This window comes from Sorex araneus, chromosome X (genome assembly GCF_027595985.1).
Source record: "Sorex araneus isolate mSorAra2 chromosome X, mSorAra2.pri, whole genome shotgun sequence".
Classification (NCBI taxonomy): Eukaryota; Metazoa; Chordata; class Mammalia; order Eulipotyphla; family Soricidae; genus Sorex; species Sorex araneus.
Window position 1 is genome coordinate 170,085,061 of NC_073313.1, and position 26,430 is coordinate 170,111,490.

The window sequence follows — 26,430 nt, forward strand, 5'->3', positions numbered from 1 at the left end:
GTTATTACATGTAAGTCTAACACTACCATAGAGAAAATAATATAGAATTTTAGAAACAAAAGAGAATAATGTTATATAATAGTACAGTTAATATAACAAAAGTAAAGAATATTATGCAATGAATTCTATAATGAGGCTAAGATTGTATTGATAAATTCTCATAAGATATTAAAAAGCTGATGAAATACCATTAAAATTTTTTGCATAATGGGAAACAAAAATATTGAGCTATAAAGATACTTGTGTGTTAGTTTCATGTAACACACATGAATCAAATCATTTCATGTAATCAAAGTAGCATGGCACTTTGATTTGTATCTTGGCACTTATTTGTATCTACTAGGGGAGAATTTAAGAGATTTTTTCAGGGATCTGAAAGGAAGTCCTGAAGCTGCAGCCAGTTTCTAATCTGTTTTTCTGGTTGATAAGTTGACTAGCCTCCTCGGCATGAAGCAACATGTCAGCCTCTTAGTGGAGTCTTCTTTCACTCCTCTGTCTCATCCAGATTATATTTTAAAGTCTGACCAGAACCCCTGATTCTGAAGAATAACCTAACTCCTAAAGTCAAAGACAAATCTAAATTTTATATCACTCTTGTGAAGTTTCAGCTAATTGGAGTTTGAGCTCCAACCTACCAGTGATAATTTCTTAAGAAACACCTGTCTTGTAGGTTTCAAGCTCCAGCAAATTACAGAAGTGTTCAACCACTTTCTGTAATTGTTAGTCAAGTCCTTTCACAAATCCCTATTTCCAACTGGTTCTGTTTCTCTGGTTTATCCTTAACTGATTGCATGAGTAAGTGACTGGAATAACTATTCTGCCCTATTACAGAAATTAAGTCACTTTGGAAATGTGCACTCATCCAATTATCCTATTAAAATTAATTAAAATTTTCACGTGAAAATATTCAAAATAAAAGGATAAATATACACACATATAAACATATATATGTGTTAGTTTCATTTATTTTTAATATCCCAAATCCAGGAAACTAGAGTCTTAATTTTTGACAATGGATCTTGTCACCTAATCTTGTCAAAGAAGTCCATTTACTTCATAGTTGCATCAAGATAAAAAGAAAGGATCTGGAGAGATAGCTCAACACAGTGCATATGTGCTGGGGCTCTTGGGTTCAAGACCTGACACTAAGGGTCCTGAGTACCACCATGAGCATCTACTGAGCACAGAGCTGAGAGAACTTCCTGAGCACCACTGAGTGTGGCCCCAAAACTAAACCATCAAAGGAAAGAGAGAAGAAAGCATATTGGGTTACTGGTGGAGATATAAAATATTAATATTATTATATAAAATATTATTATATATTAACAAATATTAATATTACTATTATAAAGTTATAGCACAAAATAAATGGAGATCAATGTATTTGGAAAGAGCAATGATGAATGCAGAAAGGACAGTCAGGATCTTGTACAGCAGTGGAGTAAACTGGGATGATGAAACTGCTACTGCAAGCTAGGGAAAGAGTGAGGGCAATTATGTCTAACTATTATAGGTTATTAGTGTGAGGGAATACATATTCTAATATGTTAAAACTATTATTAGATAAAAGAGTTGTAAATGCAATGTCATTTTTTTGGTAGTAGAAGGGGGAGAAAATATTAAATGCTACAGTGTTAATGATATATAATATGGCTACAATAATACCATTACAAACATTACAGCTTAGCACGTTCTAAAATAGAAGCAAATAACAGTTCTTTTTATGGAACATAAATATACCATTCACATCACTCCAAATCCCAGACTTCCATGTAAGTTGCTGATAAAATGGCATGGCACTCACATTCTCAATCTGCATAAATGTTTCAGAATTATATGTTGAGTTTGTGGTTTGACACTGTCATATCACCACCCCTGCATCCAATTTTAAATTCTGTAATGTTCTGAATCCATAGGTTGAAAAAAATTCTTTGTAAAAGCCTTTAACAAGGCTCTCCTTTAAAACATTTTTGTAATTAACTTATAGCTATGCATCAGCTAATCATTTTGCTTATGCTATTAACAATGAAAACATTATAAGAAATATTATTTGCATGAGAAGCATTCTGATGAATTATTTAAATTAAAAAGCATTTTAAATTTGTATCTGCTTAATAATGAGGAATTGTAGCTAATACCACATGTCTAGTTTTAAAAGTAGGATTTCTTGACTGCAGTAGCATTCACATGCCAAATCATACCAGATATACCTTCCTTTCCTCAGTTTTTAAAAATTGCCAACTGTTCATTGAAGAAGGGAAACAAAATTTTCATTACATTCATATAAATTCATGGAAACTCCTCTGATAATTGCATAAGTTCAATTCATGATCTTTTTTTTTTCTTTTTTGGGTCACACCCGGTGATGCACAGGGGTCACTCCTGGCTTTGCACTCAGGAATTACTCCTGGTGGTGCTCAGGGGACCATATGGGATGCTGGGATTCGAACCCGGGTTGGCCGCGTGCAAGGCAAATGCCCTACCCGCTGTTCTATTGCTCCAGCCCCTCAATTCATGATCTTGACAGAAGAATAAGTGATTTTATGATATTTGTCACCACTCCATTATTTAATACTAAATATACTTAATATTTTGTTATAGTTCAGGTAATAGGATTACAATTGTGTTTAAGTTTATGGTTCTGATGTACAATTATTATATATCATTGACACCAAAATGCCAGTGATCCTCTACTGTTATCCCTGTGCCATTGCCCATAAGAACTGTCTTTCCCCTTTATTATTCCCCCATTATTGATTGGTACTATTCATACCCTTGATTTGCTTCCCTATATACCCATATATCCTTTCCAATATATACTTAGGGATATTGCACTAAGAGATGCAATGAATATATATACATATATATTTCTTTCTAATTAATATTTTTGTATTTTGGTGGTAGAAAACTGGAAGTAAGATAGCTGGTCAAATTGTGGTGCTACTGTAACTTTTTTCATCAATCCCATATTACTTTCATAGGGACAAGATGACATTTTCACTAACAGTAAAGGAGGGTTGCTTTTTTCCCTCACATTCAACACATACTTGCCCTTTCCATACTTTATGTATAACCTCACTCGGGTTATACATTGTTTTTGTGATTTGTGTTTCCATGACATGAATAATAAATTATCTTTTCATATGCCTACTTGCAGTCCATATATCTACTTACTGGAAGTCTCTATTCATCTATTTTTTTCTAGTTATGGGTGATTTTGTTGTTGTTGTTGCTGAGTTCTGTGACTGCTTTTGTGTAAATGTCTTGTCCCAATCAGTAGGATAACATTTTATTTTAGCCTGCATTTCTTTTTGAGTTTTTATTTGTTCCTTTGCTTTTGTTTTTGAGGTCACGCACAACAGCGTTCACTCCTGGACAGGACTGGGAAAATATGTGGGCTGCCAGGAATTGAATCAAAGTCAACTGTGGGCAAGGCAAGCACTGTACCTGCTTCACTCTCTTTTCATGCCCTATTCTGGATTTATCCTGGCATGTAAAAACATTTTTAAAGTTATATAGTTCCATTTGCTTAGATTTGTTTGTGTTATAGTTGCCAGTGAGATCAGCTTATGGAACCCACACGCATGCCTTTGAGATCAGAAGAGTTTTGCTTATGTCTTTCACAATACATTTTAAGGTTTAAAGTATAATTTAAGGCCTTTGATCCCCTTTGAAGTGATTTTTGTAAATGGTGTGAAATATGAATTGCTGTTTTCATTTTTCATAACTGGTATCCAGATTTCCTATTATCATTTGTTGAAGATGCTTTAGTTTTTTTGTTTTTCTGTTTTTTTATTTCATGCATTAACTTCTTTATCATAGATAGATTAGCTGTCTATATATTTGAGGATTCATTACTGCAATCTCAGTTCAGATACACTAGTCTGTCAGCTTCTCCTTATTATACACAATGCTCTCTTGATCACTTTGGCTTCAGAGTAGAGTTTATTTATTTATATGGTTTTGAAGTCACACTGGACAGTGGAGGTAAGGGCTTGCTCCTGGTTCTGTGTTAGATATCACTCTTGGTGGTACTCTGGGCAGTGCTGGAATCAAAATGGGGGTCAGCTGAGGTGAGTGCCTTAACCCATTTACTATTTTTCTGGTCCTAGTAGTATAGCTTAAAATCAGGCAATTCAATAACATCATTATGGAAGTGGAGTAATTTTCCGAATTATAGATTGAAAAACTGAGGCACAGAAAGGTATAGCAGCCTGATTAAATTCGTATTTTAGCCTAGCACAAAATCATTATCTTCTCACTGAGAACAGAAAGTTGTAGTAATCTGATTAAATTCATATTTTAGTGAGCAGCAAAACCATTATTTTCTCATTTTAAAATAAAGAAGCTTTCCATCACAGCAGATCATTTCTAATATTAGGTTTCACTATTTCCCAGTGTTTTAAAGAAAGAACTGGTATCAAGTGCAATTTTAAAATACACTGTTCGAAATAAATCTTTTTTTTGTATTATTCTAATATACTCAAATATTGTACCTCTCTTACTTCGTTACTTATGTCAGTTTTTTTGGTGTCAATGTCATCCATTCTCATCAGTATAGTTTATTACTACTTCTGTACTACCTTTAAACTTGACTGTTTCACTTTTTTTGTTGAAAATGTTTTTACATATATTAATTCTACTTCATTCCAAAATTTAGTATTCTTTTATAAGCCTTCAAAATGTTTTTGAAGTATAGCAGTCACAAAGCCTTAGGGAAGTTCAACTATTCTACTTTAAGTTCTTACTTTCACCATTTGCTATAAGCTTGATCATCCTGTGTATCTGTTCAGTTTAATTGACTCTAAAAGGATTTCTTAAATTCTCATTTCTTATTAACCTGGGATAAAAGGCTTCTTTGGTTAAACCCCGTGAATCCTTCAAACAAGAATGCCCAAAGAAGACATTTGTATTGCAAATTTCATATCTGTTTGAGTTCTGAGTTGTGGTGAGGCTGAGTTTTGATGTTTCATGTTAATTTTTAGAGCCTCTAGAAAAAGGAAGGCCTCTTCCTCCTCTTGCCCTACTAGAAAGATTATTGAAGTTTTTGTTTCCCTTAGAAATGCTAATAAAAATATTAAAACATTAGTGATATCTGATATTACTCTAAAATGATCCCTGGGCTAAACAGAAATGAATACCAAGACTTCTGTAACTGAGCTAAGGAATTCTCATTTAAAGAGACTACATTCTAGTCCTCTAGTATTAGACAAGAGAAGCATAATCTTATTACTCTTACAAAGTTTACAGAAGACTTTGATATTCATATTAGCTTTCCTAGAGGGAAGATGATTCTGTAACTAAGAACCATGTAGTCAAAGAGAAAATACTGCTCCTAGTTTTAGCAAATGATTGCATTCTTCAAATGAAAAATGGTGTGTATGTGTATATGTGTGTGTGTGTGTTTAAAACCTAACCATATTCATGTCTAATACCCTTTTAAATAGAAAAATATCTGCTAGGAATATGAACTGCAGAGAAGTGGAAAGATTAGTTACTTGGTAGTTTCATTTTGTTTGTTATTATGTAAAAAGAATAGAGAGGTTGACATGATAGAAAATTTCTGAGTGTACTTCTTTTAACATTGTATTACTACAGCATAATGCCATAGGTTGCTTATCTCCTTTAATATTTATTTTTAATTTAAATGGAATTTTGTGGAAGTGAGTATATATTACCTGCAGCAACTATGAAACCATGAAACTGATAAATCTAAACATGCAAAATAAATGAAAATCATCAGACCAGAATTATTTTCAGTTTAGAAAAATATAATTTTTTGCATAAATTCCACATTTTATTCTCTAGTCAAAATCAACATTTATGGTATTATAAAATCATTCTTCTGTTTAAAATTTCAGAACATTTTAGAGCTGCATTAAACTGAAAATTTGATTTCTATATTCTAATATGATCTTTCTTTAAATTTCACTTTTCAAAAATTAAACATCTAACATGTTTAAAAGTTACTCAAAATATTTATAACCATAACCAATATTATAATAATTTTATAATTCACTCTTTTAATACAATTAAACAATAAAATCAGTGAAAAAATATTTATAACCAATAATGCTAGTATCGGGTGATATTTAGCAAACAAAATTAATCAAAATGAATGCATTCTCGGGCTTTATGTATAACTCAAATAACTGGAGCATGAACTTTTTACTGGAGACCTGGATTAGATCTGTAGCACCGAGTAGTCCCAGAACATATAGCCGGAAGGAATGATGAGAACTACTCAGAACCAAGAGTAGCTCCTGAGCACTGCTCATAAAGCCCCAGTACCAAAAGCCAAACAAACAGCAGCCAAAATGTTTTGCACTTCATCATTTAGGTGTTAAAGTCAGAAATGCAGTGAGAAATCTGCTCTCCGTCTTAATGATTATCATTAATGCAAATAATATAGGGGTCATGAATCTATATCCCTATAAATATTATCTGAAAAATGCAAGTGAAAATTTAGATATGAATGTGTTTGTTGATTAGGTAAGAAAGCCTAAAGCCCTGATTTGGGATTATAAATTGTGTCAGGCCTGCTTAAAATTGGCATAAAAAATATTTGCCTTTGAAGAAACATTTGCACATGTGCAAGACATTCCTGAAAATATCTGGAAATATCCACAACTTATAATTAATGTTAACTCATTTTTGTTAACATTTTACTTTAAAAATAAATAGTCTCTAAATTTCTTTCCCCTCTCTCTGTATCTAAAATGAAAGTGGAATGGGCTTTGACTACCTCTGTGTTGACCATAGGATTTTTTCTTTTTTAATTAGCTTCTATTTTTTTAAAATTTTTTTTAAATTTTTTTATTTTTTATTTTTTATTAGTTTATTTTTAATTAGTGAGTCAACGTGAGGGTACAGTTACAGATTTATACATTTTTGTGCTCATGTTTTCCCCATACAAAGTTCGAGAACCCATCCCTTCACCAGTGCCCATTCTCCACCACCAGTAAACCCAGCGTCCATCCCACCCTCCCCAGTCCCATCTCCCCCCACCCCACACTGCCACTATGGCAGGGTCTTCCCTTTTGTTCTCTCTCTCTGATTAGGTGTTGTGGTTTGCAATAAAGGTGTTGAGTGGCCATTGTGTTCAGTCTCTAGTCTATATTCGGCCCGCATCACCCTTCCCCCACATGACCTCCGACCACATTTTACTTGGTGGTCCCTTCCCTGAGTTACCCAGAATGAGAGACCAGCCTCCAAGCCATGGAGACAACCTCCTGGTACTTATTTCTACTATTCTTGGGCGTTAGTCTTATAGTCTATTATTCTATATTCCACAGATGAGTGCAATCTTTCTATGTCTGTCTCTCTCTTTCTGACTCATTTCACTTAGCATGATACTTTCCATGCTGATCCACTTATATGCAAACGTCATGACCTCATATTTTCTAACAGCTGCATAGTATTCCATTGTATAGATGTACCAGAGTTTCTTCAACCAGTCATCTGTTCTAGGGCACTCGGGTTTTTTTCCAGATTCTGGCTATTGTAAACAGTGCTGCGATGAACATATAAGTGCAGATGTCACTTCGACTATACTTTTTGGCTTTTCTGGGATATATTCCCAGCAGTGGTATTGCTGGGTCAAATGGGAGCTCAACCTATAGTTTTTTGAGAATCGTCCATATTGTTTTCCAAAAGGGCTGAACTAGCTGGCATTCCCACCAGCAGTGTATAGAAGGGTCCCTTTCTCCCCACATCCTCTCCAACAGTGGTTGCTTTTGTTCTTTTGGATGTGTGCTAGTCTCTGTGATGTGAGGTGGTATCTCATGGTTGTTTTGATCTGCATCTCCCTGATGATTAGTGATGCAGAGCACTTTTTCATGTGCCTTTTGGCCATTTGTATCTCTTCCTTGGGAAAGTTTCTGTTCATTTCTTCGCCCCATTTTTTGATGGGGTTGGATGTTTTCTTCTTGTAGAGTTCAACCAGTGCTTTGAACATTGATATTAACCCCTTATCTGATGGGTATTGTGTAAATATCCTTTCCCATTCTATAGATAGTCTTTGTATTCTGGTCACTGTATCTTTTGTGGTGCAGAAGCTTTTTAGTTTAATGTAGTCCCATTTGTTGATCTCTGTTTTTACTAGATTGCTTAGTTCCGTGTCATCTTTGAAGATACCTTTATCTTCAATATCGTGGTGGGTTTTGCCGACCTTGTCTTCAATGTACCTTATGGTTTGTGGTCTGATGTTGAGGTCTTAAATCCATTTTGATCTGACTTTTGTTGTTTTAGGGAGCACCACTTCTGGTTGTGTTCAGGGCTTACTCCTGGCTTGATGAATCTTGGCAGAACTTGAGGGGCTATATGAATACTGCAAAAGGAACTACGGGGCTCCCCACTTGCTATCCTATCACTCCAGCAACTATTACTCAGATTTTTAACATACATGTTTTACTCTCTGAAGATACTGACATGACTTCTTTTAGTGAGGAGACTCCTATGTGGTGCTCAGAGGGTCCAAGTCTCCTCCTAACAATTCTCTACACACCATTGAATGTCTCCTAAGGATGCAATGCTGATTTGTCACTGAGGTTCTTAGAATCACCAAGCACAGGGATCTTAAGATCATACCCAACATCAAGGCCTCAGAGCCTCAAGAGCTATACCTTTCAATGCTCCAGGGAACATCTGGAACATGAGTCTTAACCCCTATATCATCTCTCTGGCCCTCACTGCACACTTAATCAATGCAGAGAAAATGAAAGAGGATGCACATGAAAAACTATGACTGACTATAAGTGGAGAATGAAAAGTCCAATCAGCCAAAGATATTCTCTTCATCATTTCAAATGCAAGAAACCTTGGCATCAGAAAGAATAACATCAGTAACTGATTGGCTGTTTTGATATTTTATTGACAGTCATAATGACTTCATTATTTAAAAAATATGTGTTTTGCTGCATTACTGTGTTTTCCAGACAGAAGTTCCTTGATGAGCTGATGGCGGGTTATCATCTTAATCTCTAATTTTCTCATCATGGAGACATCACAGAGAACAATTTTCATTCAGAAATTTAGATCTACAAAAATGAATGGATTTCTCTAAATTCAATTTATGTAATGTGTTACTTGTCTCTGTTTTATATAAATGCAATTTAAATTAATATAATTTATATAAATTTGGAAAGTTATAGAAATCAATTTAAAATATAAACCACATTGAAAACTTAGGAAATAAAATATTGAGTGTATGAAGTAAAGAAAAATCTAATAAAATATCAAATACATACTAATATTATTTACATCCTTCAGCATAAAGTAATTTTTAAAAAAAATTATTGACTGAAATACTGAGATTTAGAATACTGAAAATGATGGTTTCATATAAACATACTTGCAATACTCAGCCTGCTCCGCGGCCCTGAGCATCCCGGGCTTCTCTCCCCTCTGGACTGCCGGCCGAGTGGCCAGAACACCGACTCCAGCCCCTTGACTGCTGTTGGGTTGTGGGAAAGGGGTGTGGCCTAATCGTCAGGGGGCGTGGCCTAAGAAAAGTGGAGGTGGCCTCTTTCATCATATCCAAGACTAACATCCTAGCTATTCGCAAGCAGTAGGACAATAAACCTACTTCACAGAAGAATTCAAGGAACATCTCAGTGGGATACCAGGTTCTACAAGGGGGAAATAAAAAGGCAACCACTATTGACTGAGCCTATCCACAACCCTTTTTCGCAACAAGAGGAAACAGGGATACTCATCTTCAAGGGTCCTCTTTCATACCACCACAACATCATAGGAAGAAACAGCGAAAATCCCCATTGCAAGCAGAGAACGATCAAAAGAGTCCAGAAAACTCAATGGGCGTTTCCTGCAAACTTGACCTCTCTGATAAAGAATTCAGAGTTGAAATCCTCAACATGTTCAATGAACTCAATGCAAAGATGGACAACTTCAAGGAGGACCTGGCGGAAACAATACAACAGACAGCCGACAAAATACGGGAAGAAATGAGAGCAGAAATAAAAAACCTTCAAAAAGAAATGAAGGATTCCGTACATGAAATCAAAAACTCTCTGGCTGCCCTCAAAAATGGGATGACTGCAGCCGAAGACAGAATCAGTATGCTTGAAGATGAGCTGCAAGAGGCCTACAGGCAACAACAAACCATGGCAAGAGACCTCAAAATAGCTCTGGCCAGAATCAGAGTCGTAGGGGATGATTTCAAGAGGAACAATGTTAGAATCATTGGACTACCAGAACCACAGGGAACCAACCCCAACGAAAAAGACATAGTCAAACAAATCATTGCGGAAAACTTCCCACAGCTGGACAATGCGGGCATCCAGATTCAAGGTGCCCGAAGGGTGCCAGCTAAAAGAGATCATAACAGAAAATCCCCAAGACATATCATAGTTACAATGATGGACGTCATCCAGAGAGACACAATGCTGCAAGCAGCAAGGCCCAAGAAGGAAATTGCATACAAAGGAGCACCCCTTAGATTCACAGCAGATCTATCAGAGGAAACCCTCCAAGCCCAAAGGCAATGGTGGGATATAGTGAAAAAACTCAATGAAATCAACGCTTCACCAAGAATACTTTATCCGGCCAAACTCTCATTCAAACTCAAAGGAATCATACACTACTATGGGGATAAACAACAGATCAGGAACTTCATAGACTCAAAACCAAACCGAAAAGAAGCACTAAAGGGGCTATTGTAAGACAAGAACAACCAGTACAAGCACAACAAACCCTTACACAAAGATGGCACAAAATCCCAAAACAATAATCTCCCTTAATGTCAATGGTCTAAATTCACCAATGAAGAGACACAGACTGGCAAAATGGATTCAGAGACTGAACCCAACATTCTGCTGCCTGCAAGAAACACATCTCAATAGCCAGAACAAACACAGACTCAAAGTCAAAGGATGGAAAACAATCCTGCAAGCAAACAACTCCCTCAAGAAAGCTGGGGTGGCTTTACTAGTATCGGACAACATAGACTTCAGGTTGAAAAAGGGATAGTGAAGGCCACCTTTTATTAATCACGGGATATGTACAGCAGGAAGAAATCACACTCCTAAATGTCTACGCACCCAATGAGGGACCAGCTAAATACCTACAACAGCTGTTAAGAGACCTTGAGAAGGACATTGTGAGCAACACAATAGTAGTTGGAGAGTTCAACTTCGCACTTTCTCCTCTGGACAGATCAAGAAGATTAAAACTCACCAAGGAAATACTGGCTTTGAAGGAAGAAATAGAAGAGAGAGGGCTAATAGATCTATACAGGGCTCTATATCCCCCAAAAAAGGAATACACATTCTTTTCCAGTGCACATGGAACATTTTCCAGAATAGACCATGCGCTGGGCCACACAACATACCTCAACAGAATCAACAAGATAGACATTGTACCAGCTATCTTTTCAGACCATGATGCACTGAAAATAAAAGTTAATCATGGACAGATGCAGAAAATCAAATCAAAAACCTGGAAATTAAATAGCTCGATATTGAACAATGAGTGGGTCAGGAAGGAAATCAAGGAAGAAATCAGAAGGTACCTAGAAACAAATGAGAATAAAGACACGAGCTACCAGAACCTGTGGGACGCAGCTAAAGCCATTTTAAGGGGAAAATCAACAAAAGAAAAGATAAAAATCATATAATCATATCAATAGATGCAGAGAAACCATTTGACAAGATCCAGCATGCATTTATGATGAAAACACTCGCCAAAATGGGCATAGAAGGGACATTTCTCAATATAGTCAAAGCCATTTATCACAAGCCTATGGCAAGCATTGTCCTCAATGGGGAAAAACTAAGAGCCTTCCCTCTGAGAACAGGGAAAGACAAGGATGCCCACTCTCTCCACTTCTGTTCAATATAGTACTGGAAGTACTTGCAATAGCAATTAGGCAAGAAAAAGATATTAAGGGAATTCTGATAGGAAAGGAAGAAATTAAGCTCTCACTACTCACAGATGATATGATACTATACCTAGAGGACCCTAAAACCTCTACCAAGAAACTCTAGAAACAATAGACTCGTATAGTAAAGTTGCAGGCTATAGAATCAATACCCAAAAGTCCATGGCTTTCCTATATGCAAATAATGAGAGAGAAGAAAGTGACATAAGAAAAGCAATCCCGTTCACAATTGTGCCTTAAAAAAATCAAGTACCTCAGAATCAGCTTAACAAAGGAGGTAAAGGACTTGTATAATGAAAACTACAAAACGCTACTTCAGGAAATAAAACGGGACTCAAGGAAATGGAAAGACATCCCCTGCTCATGGATTGGAAGAATTAATATTGTCAAAATGGCAATTCTCCCCAAAGCATTGTACAAATTCAATGCGATCCCTATAGGGATACCCCTGACATTCTTCAAAGAAATGGAGCAAGCACTCCTGAAATTCATATGGAACAATAAGCCCCCATGAATAGCTAAAGCAATTCTTGGGAAAAAGAAATTGGGAGGAATCAACCTCCCCAACTTCCAACTCTACAACACAGCAGTAGTCATTAAAACAGCGTGATACTAGAACAAAGGCAGAGCTGCAGACCAATGGAACAGGGTTGAATACTCTAACACACACCACAAATATATGATCATCTAATCTTTGATAAAGGAGCAAGAAATGTGAAGTGGAGCAAGAAAAGCATGTTTAACAAATTGTGCTGGCAAAACTGGACGACTACATGCAAAAAAATGGGCTTAGACCTCCACCTATCACCATGTACAAAAGTCAGATCAAAATGGATTAAAGACCTCAACATCACACCAGAATCCGTAAGGTACATTTAATACAAGGTCGGCAAAACCCTCCATGACATTGAAGCCAACAGTATCATCAAAGCTGTCACGCCACTGGCCAAGCAAGTGAAAACAGAGATAAATAAATGGGACTATCTCAAACTAAGAAGCTTCTGCACTTCAAAAGAAACAGTGACCAAAATACAAAGACAATCTACAGATTGGGAAAGGATATTTATGCAGTACCCATCCAATAAAGGGTTGATAACAAGGATATACAATGCACTGGTTGAACTCCACAAGAAGAAAACTGCCAACCCGATCAAAAAGTGGGGTGATGAATGGGCACTGGTGAAGGGATCTATTTTCAAACATTGTATTAGAAGCAAACAAGCAAGAAAATGTATAAATCTGTAACTTTACCCTCACTTTGATTCACTAATTACAAAATAAATTAATTTGAAATAATAAATAAATAAATAAATAATTATCCACATTGAAAAAAAAGTGGGGTGATGAAATGAACAGAAACTTTCCCAAAGAAATCCGAATGGCTGAGAGGCACATGAGAAAATGTTCAACATTACTAATCATCAGGGAGATGCAGATCAAAACAATGAGATATATCTCACACCACAGAGACTGGCCCACATCCCCAAAAACAAAAGCCACCGGTGCTGGCGTGGATGAGGGGAGAAAGGGACTCTCCTTCACTGCTGTTGGGAATGCTGACTGGTTCAGCCGTTTTGGAAAACAATATGGACGATTCTCAAAAAGTTAGAAATTGAGCTCCCATTTGACCCAGCAATACCACTCCTGGGAATATATCCCAGAGAGGCAAAAAGGTATAGTAGAGATGACATCTGCATTTCTATGTTCATTGCAGCTCTGTTTACAATAACCACAATATGGAAAAAACCAGAGTGCCCAAAAACAGATGATTGGCTAAAGAAACTCTGGTATATTTACACAATGGAATACTACATAGCTGTCAGAAAACATGAAGTCATGATATTTGCATATAAGTGGATCAACATGGAAAGTATCATGCTGAGTGAAATGAGTCAGAAAGAAAGAGACAGACATAGAAAGATCACACTCATATGTGGAATATAAAGTAGCTGAGAGATACAAGCTCACAATGTTGCGATTTCTGGCAGATATTTCTCTGGACTTAGTAAAATACTGAAATACAGAAATCCAAAACTGTGTGGCTGCTAGTGCGGCCTCCTGACCTCATATCTCTTCATTTTCAGCAATGGAAAACAAATTACCAAATGCTTTCTTTTCAGCAGGTCGACTTTAGGGGGGAGGAACTGCAAATCAATGATAGTGAAATTTTTGTTGAAATATTGAATGTAATCAAAGTAAAGTGAAAGTAAATTGAAATTTACCAGTTACACATGCGTGGTGGGGGCCTGGGGAGGTTGGGGGAAAGGGGGAGGTATACCGTGATTCTTGGTGGTGGAATATGTGCACTGGTGAAGGGATGGGTGTTTGAGCATTGTATAACTGAGACTTAAACCTGAAACTTTTGTAACTTTCCACAAGGTGATTCAATAAAAAAATAAAATTAAAAAAAAACCACATACTTGCAATACTAAATCCATGACTACTCTCCCTCTCCGAAGTTTCCCAAGGTCCATACCCCAATCCCAGTTTCAACTCTGTAGATCAGTTTTCCCATTGTGTAGCCCATGGCCATGTTGGTAACTTGTGAGCATGAAGGACAATTGCCCCCAAATTGATAAGTTTCTTTCTCTTATAAATTTTCCTTTTTGAGGTCACATCCGGCTACCCTCTATGCTATTTCCCCAGCACCCACATTTAGAACTTTTAACTAACCTTTTCAATAACTTTCCTACCCATTTCTTTTAATTTTGGTAATCAAGAAATTATTTTGTTTTAAAAATTTTTCCCTAACAGCCACCTTTTTCTTAAGAGATCACTGAATAACAACAAAAAATAAATAGATTCTATCAAGACTATTTTATGAACAAACAGTGGTCTCAAGGCAACAAAAACCAATTAAAGAAGAAACAAGTGGGGTATGGGACTAGGGAGAGTGGGGGAGAGATGCTGGTTTTACTGGTGGTAGAGAATGGGCACTGGTGAAGGAATGGGTTCTCTCGAACTTTGTATGGGGGAAACATGAGCACAAAAATGTATAAATCTGTAACTGTACCCTCACATTGATTCACTAATTGAAAATAAATAAATTATTAAAAAATGTGAAACAAAAAGATTTGACAATGATTAGGGAGTGGCCTCTTTGGATACTCACAAACTTAAATAAATACAAAAGAGTAAAAATAATACAAAAGAGATTTCATGAAATTCAGGGATATTTTATGATTACTTTGATCTTCAATGACTTGTTTGTCATTTTAAAATACTGTTTCATTGATACTTACCTCTGTGCTTTACTAGAATATACTCACAAACATATGAATAAGAGCAAAGTTCTTAGAGAAAGCTACTGACAAATTCATCGAGCCCATATCAACCCATAGACAAATTTATCCCCCTTCAAAGAATGCAACATTTTCACTGCTTTTTTATCTTTATTTTTATTTTTCAGATATTAGGTTCTCCACTTTAAGGGGAAGTTTTGTCAAAGAATGGTAGAATGAAGTGCATTCCTTCTATATTTTCATTTACCATAAAAGCTGAGCCACCATCTCACCTTTATTCAGATTCAAATAAGAGTCTAGTCAGAAAAAATGCCTGAGTGACTTTGAAGAATGAGCCAACGAGAGCAATGGAACCACAATTGTCCATATTCTTTTTTGTTTATTTTTTTTGGGGGGGCACACATGGTGAATGCTCAGGCTCTGTGCTCAGGAATTATTCCTAATGGTGCTCAAGGGACTATATGGATGCCAGGGATCCTACCCAGGTCAGCCCCATGGTATAGTAATGATAAACACATAGGGTAAAACCACTGTATTATGGTATGGGGACTATAATGGATTATAAATTATAAAGGTTCTTTTCAAAGGAAAACGGAAAAGCATATCAAAAAGAATACAAGGAATACATACTTTCTACATGCAATTCATAGATGGATTAAGCTAAAAGAAACTCTGAAGTTCAAAACAAAGTGAAAGTTAGGAAAGCAAGGTAAACTAAATGAAGTTGTTTCAACCTGAAATTTTTCAATAAATATGGGAGACCTATGTTACTACTTTCACAATAAATACACAGCAGAGATAACTTATAATACTTACTATTTTTTTTGTAGATTGTCAGGGGCAGGAAGGAAACATTATTGGAAATTTTGTGACAAAGAAATACATAAGACAGTAGTACGTAGACAAAACTCTGAATAGGTAAAATGGAAACATATCTGTGTTCTGTATGCACATGCTTAGCAAAGATTGACCTCACAAAAGAGGATTTTGACAGTCAAAGTTGATAAAAAGAAAAAAAAATACCTTCCCTAAGGAAGGCAATGACCTTACTCCAGTCATCCCTGCCATCACAAGAGGTTATGAACAAAGCTGCGATGATGGCAGAAATGGAGGTGATGCAAGGAGCAAACAGCATCTACTACCCAATGGTGATCTGGCTTTGAACACCACTAGCTGTCAAAATTCCCAGTAGTCAGTTATCAAAAATCACTGAGTCCATGATATAGTATACTTGCTCAAGTTATTAACAAGTTACATCAGCTTCTATGATTACTGTATCACTGTCACTGTCATCCCCTTGCTCATTGGTTTACTCGAACGGGCACCAGTAACGTCTCTATTACACTCAGCCCTGAGATTTTAGCAGCCTCTCCTTACTCATCTTTCCCAATGATTGGAAGCTCTTTCAGGGTCAGGGGAATGAGACCTATCTACTGTTTTTGGCATATCAACATGCCCTGGTAGCTTGCCAGGCTCTGCCCGTGGGGGAGGATACTCTCAGTAGCATGATGGGCTCACCAAGAGGTATGATTATCTTAGTCAAACAATAATGACTCAATTACCATCACAATTCCTAATTTAATGAAATCCATTTTATTCAACAGATAATATTTCACACATCCAATTTGGCTACAGTGGATGCTTTAGGTAAATGCTCTGCGCTGGTGTGGAAACTTCCCACCTAAGCTAATCAGCTGATTTGGGTGTGAGTGTACACCCAAATCAGAGTTGATATGGCTCTGGGGAAGCCAGTCACAGGGCCTCAGCTAGCATTGCTGCCAACAGGCCAAGGCACATGGGAGCAGCCGAGAATTGGAGACAAGGGACTCAGGGCCACAAGACCTGGCTGCAAAGGTGCCAGTCACAGCAGACCCCCGAGAGTCACATCACTCATGCGCTGGCACAGGGGCCTGGACGGGAGGGCTAGGTGTCATGGTCTTGATGTGCAGGGTGCAAGGCTTGGGGGCTGCCATCTGCCTCCGATCCTGGGAGCCCGGGCAAGTGCCACGACTACAAGCACTCAAGACACCCCACCCAAGACAAACAGGAGAGAGCACATGACATGGCCATCCTGCTTCCATAACATACTCCTCCCTGCACCAAGGGACGATGAGCAAGGCCACAGTGGGAGGGCTCGGGTGCAGGGAGAATGGGCCACAGCTCTGACCACCTCTCACTGGTTCCCAGAAGGGGCCCATTTGCTCTGCCCTCCATCTGGGCAGCGGAGGCGGCGGACTATTCCCAGGGGGCTTTCGTTGGATTTTTAAATATTTTGAATGCGTTCGTTTATTGTATGAGGCTTGTGGCTATGTCAGCAAGCCGTGCAATTTTAGAAACCTAAAAAAAAAAGACCTATGTGCTAAGAGAATAATAAGGTGAAATGTAGACTCTAAATATACAAGTATCGTTGTTCCACCACTCCCAGGACCCTATGCCTGGCCTTCTGCAGCTGCCACGGGCGCTCCTCAGGGTGCTGGACTCGTGACGTACCCTGGGGATCCCCCAGGCTGGCCCCTGCATCTCTGTGACTGCTTCCCTGGCCCATATGCTCGGCATGCGTTGGGGGCATCCCGCGCCTGTGGGCCAGCGGCTGGGCTCTGCCCCCCAGACAGCGCCCCCCACCCCGGCCAGGCCTGGGCCCCAGGAGACAGAGGAACAAAGAGCCACAGAAGAAAGAACAGGGCGATTCCATTAGAGCAATCTCACAAAAAGATTGTTAGTTTTATATTTATATTGAGACAATCTTATTCTGAATGTAAAATTTCCTTTCTGCATACAATGCTTTCTGCCAATAGTAAGATACCTAGACTTAAAGAATGCTTCCGCTACCGTCATGTTATTCCATACCACACTTCTGATCAACTACACCACGGCAAACAAATCGTATAATGCTCCAGATTTCTCCTGCAATACCATGGTCTCCACATTGTGAAATAGCTAATAAGGCAGAAGGTTATTATAAAGATTCAGTTACAAAAACGACAAGGTTGAAATATCCTTAAGGACCAGGGCAACATTTCCTAGAAGGTTGCATATGCTCTGAATCCACATATCAGTGCCCAGGGCATAGTGCTGTTTTTCTCCTCTAGCCGGGATTCACAGGTCCAGGGATGGAAGGGTAGAAACAGCAATGGTACATTATCCCTAAGTAGTCATTAGAAAATTCCTTGATTTCTGTCAAACTTAGGCTCTGCTTACAAATAGGTCTTAATTCTAAAGAACAAAATGATTTTCATTAGAAACAAAACAATTATTCTACTGAACAAGATAGTAATACTATGCCCCAGTCATGTTGGATTTCCTATGCTTCTGAATCAATGAGAAAAAGAAAGTCACATTGCTGGCTAGAACGAGTGATCTTGGTATCTACTATAACCTAAGCAAGGAAAGTGACATTTAATCATTTAATTTTAAATATGTCCTTTAAGAGAATTGTGAAATCACTGTAATGCAGTTTATCCCACCAGATCTAATTGGGTTATAAACATATAGTGACAAAGTCATCATGTTTTAAGGATGAAGCACTTTTTATTTTTTATCAAGAGTCATATCCCTGCATCTGGTTTATGAGTGAAACAGAAAAGTGAGCAGTTTGATACATCTCCAGGTGCTTTTCTAAGATTTCAATATGCATTGAGATACTGATGACAAGAGCACTTCTCATATTCCAAAACGTGTTCACAATGTCTTTCAAAATTGTAAATAGTTTCTTTCTATGTATTTCATTTACAGAGCACATATTAAAAATTTAGGTGACAGTTATAGTTAGATCATTACTATTAAGATTAGTCAAATGATTATTTCACCCATGTTTTATTCAGCAAATAATTTAATAAGTGCTTTAAAAGTGCAATGTGTACTGTTAAATGATCCCTCATTGCTCAGCTAATATCCAGAAATCATCAACAACATTACCATTGTGGTGTGCTGATGACTGAAAAATAGGTATTTGTTTGCATTATATTAGTCCTCAGGTGCTCTAAAAATGGTCAAATATCAACATTAATTAAAACCAACCCTACTTAAAATTCAATGAAAATGAATAATATAATCCCTAGTCATTTTATAAAGATCATTTTAATTTTACATTTCAATATGAAAACTATTTTAAAAGCCACTTACCTCTTGTTTGCACTCCCTTTCCACATGCCTCACTGCTACCCAAAATTCCCTGCCTGACAGACTCTGGCACCAAGTAACAAGGGCTCCATTTCTGGGGCTTCCACCTGTGATAACAAAGAACAAATGACTAGCGATATCACCATGACACACATACTTTAAAAATGCTGAAAATAGAATAATCTGAAATCTAAAAATGTACAGTCAGCAATTTAATAGGAGGAATATGAAATCAGTGTCATAAAATGCAGCATGGGAAATAGGAGGAATGACAATAGTCCATTCTGTCCACTTCATGGGCAATAGCATGATTTAGTGTTTTGAAATGTATAAACAATGCACACATATCTTAGTTCATAGGGCCACACAAAAATAAAAAATTATCACAGATATAATATAAAAATAATTTCTTTATAAATATAGAGTTGTTAAAAGAGCAATAAAAGAAAAACATATTTCCCATTAAAGAATTAAACTGAACATGTGAAAATCTCAGGTGCAAACATTCATACTTGATCTTCTACTGCAAATGTTTTGTAAGGTATTTCCTAGGACTTTAGAATAGCTCAAACATCTTAAAAGGCTATACTGAGTAAAAAGGAGATGGTGGCCTTGGAAAACTATCTTTTCTCAAGGAAGGAAAATGGCCTTTCATAAGGTTCCATTCAAAATTTCAATTCCACTTTGTCTGAAGACCAAGAAAGATTTCAACATTCTACTGTTCTTCCTTTCATAGTTCAATAGACTGTTTGATTTACACAAGGGCAGACTGGCTGCTGTCCTTAAGCTGGACTCATCAGTATAGTTCAGCAAATCCTGAATTTGTCTCAGAAAACTTAAACCTTAAATTAAATACACATTCTATTTTACAAAGACACTCTATTTTTTGTTACCTGATTCCATACCTCTGATAAAATGTTACTTCAAATAATGAGACAAAAATAAAACAAAAATATTAACCAATTTACAAGATTAAAATTTTATACTGTATGTTGATACACATGCAATTAAAAGTATATCATTGAACACTTAAAATAGAAAATGGCTAACATGGCAATTTTATGTCTTTTTTACAAAATTAAGAAATGGTCTTTACTGCACTCATTTGTGGAGTGTAGGGTAACATCACATGAGGCTGACACCCAAGGATGGTAGATACAAGGGCGAGGGGGATTGCCCCATAGCTGAAAGACTGCTTCATGAGCAGAGGGGAGAAGGCAGATGGAATAGAGAAGGTATCACTAAGAAAATGATGGCTAGAGGAACCAGTTGGGATGGGAGATGCATGCCGAAAGTAGATAATGAACCAAACATGATGACCTCTCAGTCTCTGTGTTGCAAGCTATAATGCCCAAAAGTAGAGAGAGAGTATGGGGAATATTGTCTGCCATAGAGGCAGGGGGGTGGGTGAGAAAGGAGGGGTATATCCGGGATATTGATGGTGGGGAATGTGTACTGGTGGAGGGATGGGTGTTTGATCATTGGAGATTGCAACCCAAACATGAAAGCTTTTAACTATCTCATAGTGATTCAATATAATTTTAAAAATTAAAAAAAATAAATGGTCTTTAAGGTGAAAAATGTATACCACACCAAGGAACAGACTTCCTTTTATTAGATAAAGTTATTGTGAATGACTTTCTCAATTCTGCAAGTATAACTTAATACAGTACATGAAAATCTCTTAGCGCAGTCATCTGTTAATAACAGATAGCTCTAATACTTCTCCCCATTTAAACCACACTAACCTCAGGTTTCTTGGATAATTGGAGGTAATTAGAAAAATGTGGTCTAATGGGAGAGGTATATAGGTCATCATGCAAAATTCAAATCCATTAAAATGTTAAAATGAAAAAATATCATTGTAATCATTCAGTGACTTTCATATTGAAAATAATTTAAAAATTAATATAATTTCCAATTAGCTAAACAGAAAAACTTGAAATATTAAAATACATTAACTATTCATTTTAAAGTTTAAATTTTACTTTATATATTCATAGAATCATTGAGTATAATTTCTAAGTGCAGAAACAAATTGAAAAGATTAAGTCCAGCTATTAAAAGATTTAATATATAAAAATAATTGACTCAGCTAGGATGCATGTGTTTAGATTTCTGAAATTTACATAGACTTTCTAAACAAATTTTGAATGAAACCTTATGAAAGGCCATTTTCTAAGCTCTATGCTTAGACTGACACAGAAGGGAAGGGAAGACATCCTTATAAACTTAGGGGATAATGAACCTGGTTTTGGAGAGGTTGTTAAATGACACAGGCCCTCTTCAATCCTAAATCATTGGATACACAGCCACAGACTCCTGACTACACCCCACTGCCAATGTTACATAAAGTACACCTCATTGCCTTAATAAAGAAAATTTTATGGAACCATTTATTAGCCAAAATACTGTAAAGAAAAGAAATATTTACCATAAACTTCTATGAAAAAAATAGTATTCCAAGACCTCCTGTAACCACCCAAATCATACTAAATGACTTAGAGACATAAATAAAGACTAACATATAATAGAAGCAGGAATAATATAACAAATCATAAACTATATACAGTAGTTGGAAGGAATGTGTCTGGTAGTGCCTTTTTATTGCTTCAAGATACATACTACTCCAAAATAGCTCAATGAAAAACAAATGCTAAATATAACTTTCACTTTTTGAACTTGTCTAATTTTTAAAGCAATGGAAAATAAGAACTACAGTAGTACAGCAGGTGAGCAACTGCCATACACACTTTGAACCTGGTTTTGATACCTGGAACTCCAGAGGTCCCTGGAGCATAGTAAGAGACCAGGAGACCAAGAGACCTGGTAGATACAAGGGCAAGGGGGATTGCCCCATAAGAGACCAGGAGTGATCCCTGAGCAAAGAATCAATATATAGCCCTGAGCACCTTCCAGTGTGGCCCAAGTAGAAGCAAACAAAAAACACAAAACAAACAGAAAACCAAAGTGGTATGACATGAACTATATAAAAACTGGGGATACCTGTATCTCACTCATGCTGCTTTCTCATCTGCTAACAAAAGTATTTGGAGAGTCTCAATTGTATTAAATAATCATACAGATTTTTTTGTTTGTTTTGCTTTTTGTTCTAGCACAGTGGATAGGGCATTTTCCTTGCACGTGGCCCACTGGGTTCGATTCCTCCACCCCTCTCAAAGAGCCCAGAAAGGCTACCAAGAGTATCTTGCCCTCACGGCACAGCCTGGCAAGCTACCCACAGCATATCCGATATGCCAAAATCAGTAACAGTAAGTCTCACAATGGAGACATTACTGGTGCCCGCTTGAGCAAATCGATGAGCAATGGAATGACACTGACAGTGACAGTGACAATCATACAGATACTAACTCTGTTTGAATTTGTTAAATTAAGTCACATTGGTAAAAATAAGAATCAGAATTTAATGATAAATAGCTGTTAACTTCCTCTCTTACAGATCACTATCTCACTGTCATCCCATTGAATCTCTTATAGATAGTGGAAGTAAATTCTTAATTGGGACCATACTGTTCAAAATTCAAAGTTGCTTTTTATTAAACACACAGGGAAGCACACTGATCACTTGATTAAAATTTATACTTTGCATCAAGAGGAAATAATGTAACAATACATTCTATGCTCAGTAGAACTGATTCATGGTAAAAATGAAAGACAATCAATGATAGAAACTCATTCAGATATGAGTGGCTAAACTGAAGTACATAAAAAGAATAAAGAGGAAGGACAATAAAAAGAAAGAATCCACTAATCATTTCTAGAATGATTTTGATTGGAACAGTCCCAGATTCACAAACATGACTAAAAATATTTGATTTGGTTATTTTTCATTGGCTTCTCACCCTAAGAAATTTTTTCTGAGGCTTAGAAGTTTCAATATTTATACATGGGGGAAAGATGAATATTAATAGTGTTTCTACTATGGCCCTGTGGTTAAAAAAGGAAAGGCTGGTAGTATGGGCATGTACTCAGTGTTTATTAACATCCTTCCCAAACTGGTCATCGAAATGGGAGCAAATGTATTCATTTAGACTACCATCAATGACACTCTAAATTGTGTCTATATAAGAAGAATTTTTAGGGAAAAAGATGAAAGAAATTTTATATAATTGAAGTTCCCCTTGATTTCTGAAGCTTTAATGTAGTTCCTGAACTAATCAAGAGATAGTAGGTGATAAGAACTATATGACATTTAAGATTACATGGTATTTTCCCTAAAGGTCATGAAAAGTCAACTGTAATTTTATTTCAGATGTACATACTATATTTATTCATTCATTTAACTTATGGTGCTGGTACTTGCCAGGGGTTTCACAATGCTTACAATAGCCTCATTCTTTTTTATACTAAATGAAAAAATTAGGCGCCATGAATACAATTGTGTTCATGCTAGATTATTTGGCACACAATGTTCCAATAACAATTTCACCACCTGTGTCAATTTCTCTCCAAAGTCACCAAGTTCTCATCTCCCCACCTAGCCTGTCTCCTTAACAAGAACACTTCAAAGATCAATTATTGTAGTTTGGGTGCCCTGCTTCAGTTTTTCTGTCTCTGTCATTTATATATATATATATATATATATATATAACTTATATAAATGACAGAGTGATATATATTCATTTATATATTTATATATATTTATATTATATTTTCATATATCCATGCATTCATGTGTTCATATATTAAATGATACCTCATATATTCATATTACATATTTATATTATATATTTTATATAAACATATATATGTAAATGTCATTTATACACATATATATCACAAAATGGGAGCAAAGAATGATAAATTTAGTATTCATTTAGAATATACATATATATGTATACAGTTGACTTTTCATGTGGTGTATATATGTGTGTATATAAGTATATATATACATATATACACACCACACCTCTACATCTCTAATATATTAAATATATTAAAGGCTCCTAATTATTGTCCATATTACCTCATGTCTACCTCTTCTAACTTCCCCCTCCAACCTTGACCTTTTCATTACTTTAATCTTGGACCAAGAGTTTTCTCCACTTTGGTACCTTGTGTTCGCTAGCCATGATATTCTATATACCACAAATAAATAAGATAACTTTTTTGACCTTCTTCCAACAAACTTCACTAGACACAGTATTCACTGTTCCATCCATGTTGCAGTGAGTTGCATGATTCTTATGTAGGCAGCTAGATGGGAAGGGCCCCCAATGTAATGTAATTCCTGGAAGTAATAATACCTAATCATTTAGCCCTAAGACTGTCCTGATCCACCTTGTGAGCATGGAGACTAAGTCTGATATAAACTATACTTGGAGCTAACCCAGATCACAGAAGACTGGACCCACCCTCTAAGAGAAGCTCCAACAGGAACAAAGGTCAAAGAAAAGGAGTATCAAAGAAGACCATCAACCAATCCCAACTCTATCCCCTTGCAACCACCATAGCAACAGATTCTTATCTAGCTAGAAACCCCTATGTGAAGCAGTTGGGGAAACTCTCTATAAAAGCCAGCTTGAACAAAGGAAGGGATATAAATGCTGTCAGAATCATGTGCTGCTTGTGTTCATGTGACCAAGCACATGTGTCACCTGCATCTCCCCTCTTGAGATGTGTATTTGGCTTCTCTCTGCCTTTGGAGAAGCCTGTACTCTCTCTTGAGAATGTTACTCTCTCTCCCTTTCTTTCCCTCCTTCCCTTTCCTCAAAAAGCCTCCAAATGAAATTTGTTTTTACAGTACTCCTTACAACTGCATAGTATTCTACTGCATTTATGTATCCCACACCTTCTTTATCCACTCATTTGTTGCTGGATATGTATGCTGATATCCATATCCTAGCTATTGTATTAAGTGCTGCAATAAACAATGATGTGTATGTTTTGTTTCTTGTGGGTAGGTAACAAGAATTGCTGGGTGCATGGAAGCTCTAGTCTTACTCTTTTGAGAAAACTCCATATTATTTTCATTGGGGTTGAACCAGGCAATATTTCCACCAAGTGTATGAGGTTTTTTGTTTTGTTTTGCTTTATGACATCACCTCCCAAAACAGTTTTTTCCTAGTGTTTTTTTTATATGTGACTTTCCCACTGCTGTGAGATATTATCTCATCATCTTAATTTGGATTTCCAAGACAGGAGTGTCCAGTCTCCACTTTTATTCAATATAGTGTTTGACATCCTAATAACAGGAAGCAGGCATTTAATAGAAATCAATGGGATCCAAATTGTAAAAGAAGTCAAACTATGATTATTTGCAAATGACTTGAGAATATACATAGAAGACCCTAAAGTGTCTACTAATAACCTCCTAGAAAAAATAAACTAATACTAATACTAAACTAAAAGTAGCAGGCTTATAAAATCAATATATACAAATCTGTCACTTTCCTATATGTAAATAATGAATAAGAGAGAGGGTTTTAAAGTGTTCAAAGATATCTACTATCTAGGATCTAGGAGTCAACTTAAAAGACCTGAAAGATCTTTACAATGAATGTTGGGAACTAGATAGATAGGTAAATAAAGGAAACAAACAACAAAGGCAGTTTATGGACCTTTCAATCGAGAATCCTGCAGTCCAGAGATGGAATTCTGCATGGGAGTGCTGCCCCTGGCAGGGGTCTTGCTCCCTTCTTAGGAAGAACTTCCAGTACTGAAGGCCCTTTCCAAAAATGATGATTACCATAATTTAAGGGCCTCAGATATGTAAAAGTCTAAGATAGTTAGGCACCAAAGAATGTTGTTATTCTCCTTTTTTGTGATTACTGGTTCTAAACAATAAATAGTGTACTTGGAGGACAGTGGGGCTCTCAGTCTAGGAGGCTGTTAGCCCCATGGCCAGTGCTTTTTCTCTCTCATCATTTTCATCTCTTTTTAATCCTTGCAGAATCTTTGCTCCAGGTGTATTCACCCAGGGCTGATCTAATGGCAATGAAAACGATAAGTCACTTATGAAAGAAATTGAGGGGGATTCTAGAAAACAGAAAACTACTCTATATTTATGGATTAGAATAATCAATATTGTCAAAATGATCATTCTACACAAATTATTAAATAAATTCAATGTAATCGCCATCAAATTTCTAATGGTTATTAAGGACTTAGAACAGTGACTAATGAAGTTTGTATGGAATCATAAAGCAC

At 36.5% G+C, this 26,430-nt stretch overlaps 1 protein-coding gene across 1 annotated transcript in view; it reads right to left on the reverse strand.

The window, feature by feature from the left end:
• THSD7B (thrombospondin type 1 domain containing 7B) overlaps positions 1-26,430 on the reverse strand; it is a 1,129,969-nt gene that overhangs the window by 436,642 nt on the left and 666,897 nt on the right. Inside the window, exon 12 of the mRNA XM_055123230.1 lies at positions 19,264-19,367. Within this exon, the coding sequence (XP_054979205.1) occupies positions 19,264-19,367 (104 nt within the window). The remainder of the gene's footprint in view (positions 1-19,263; positions 19,368-26,430) is intronic.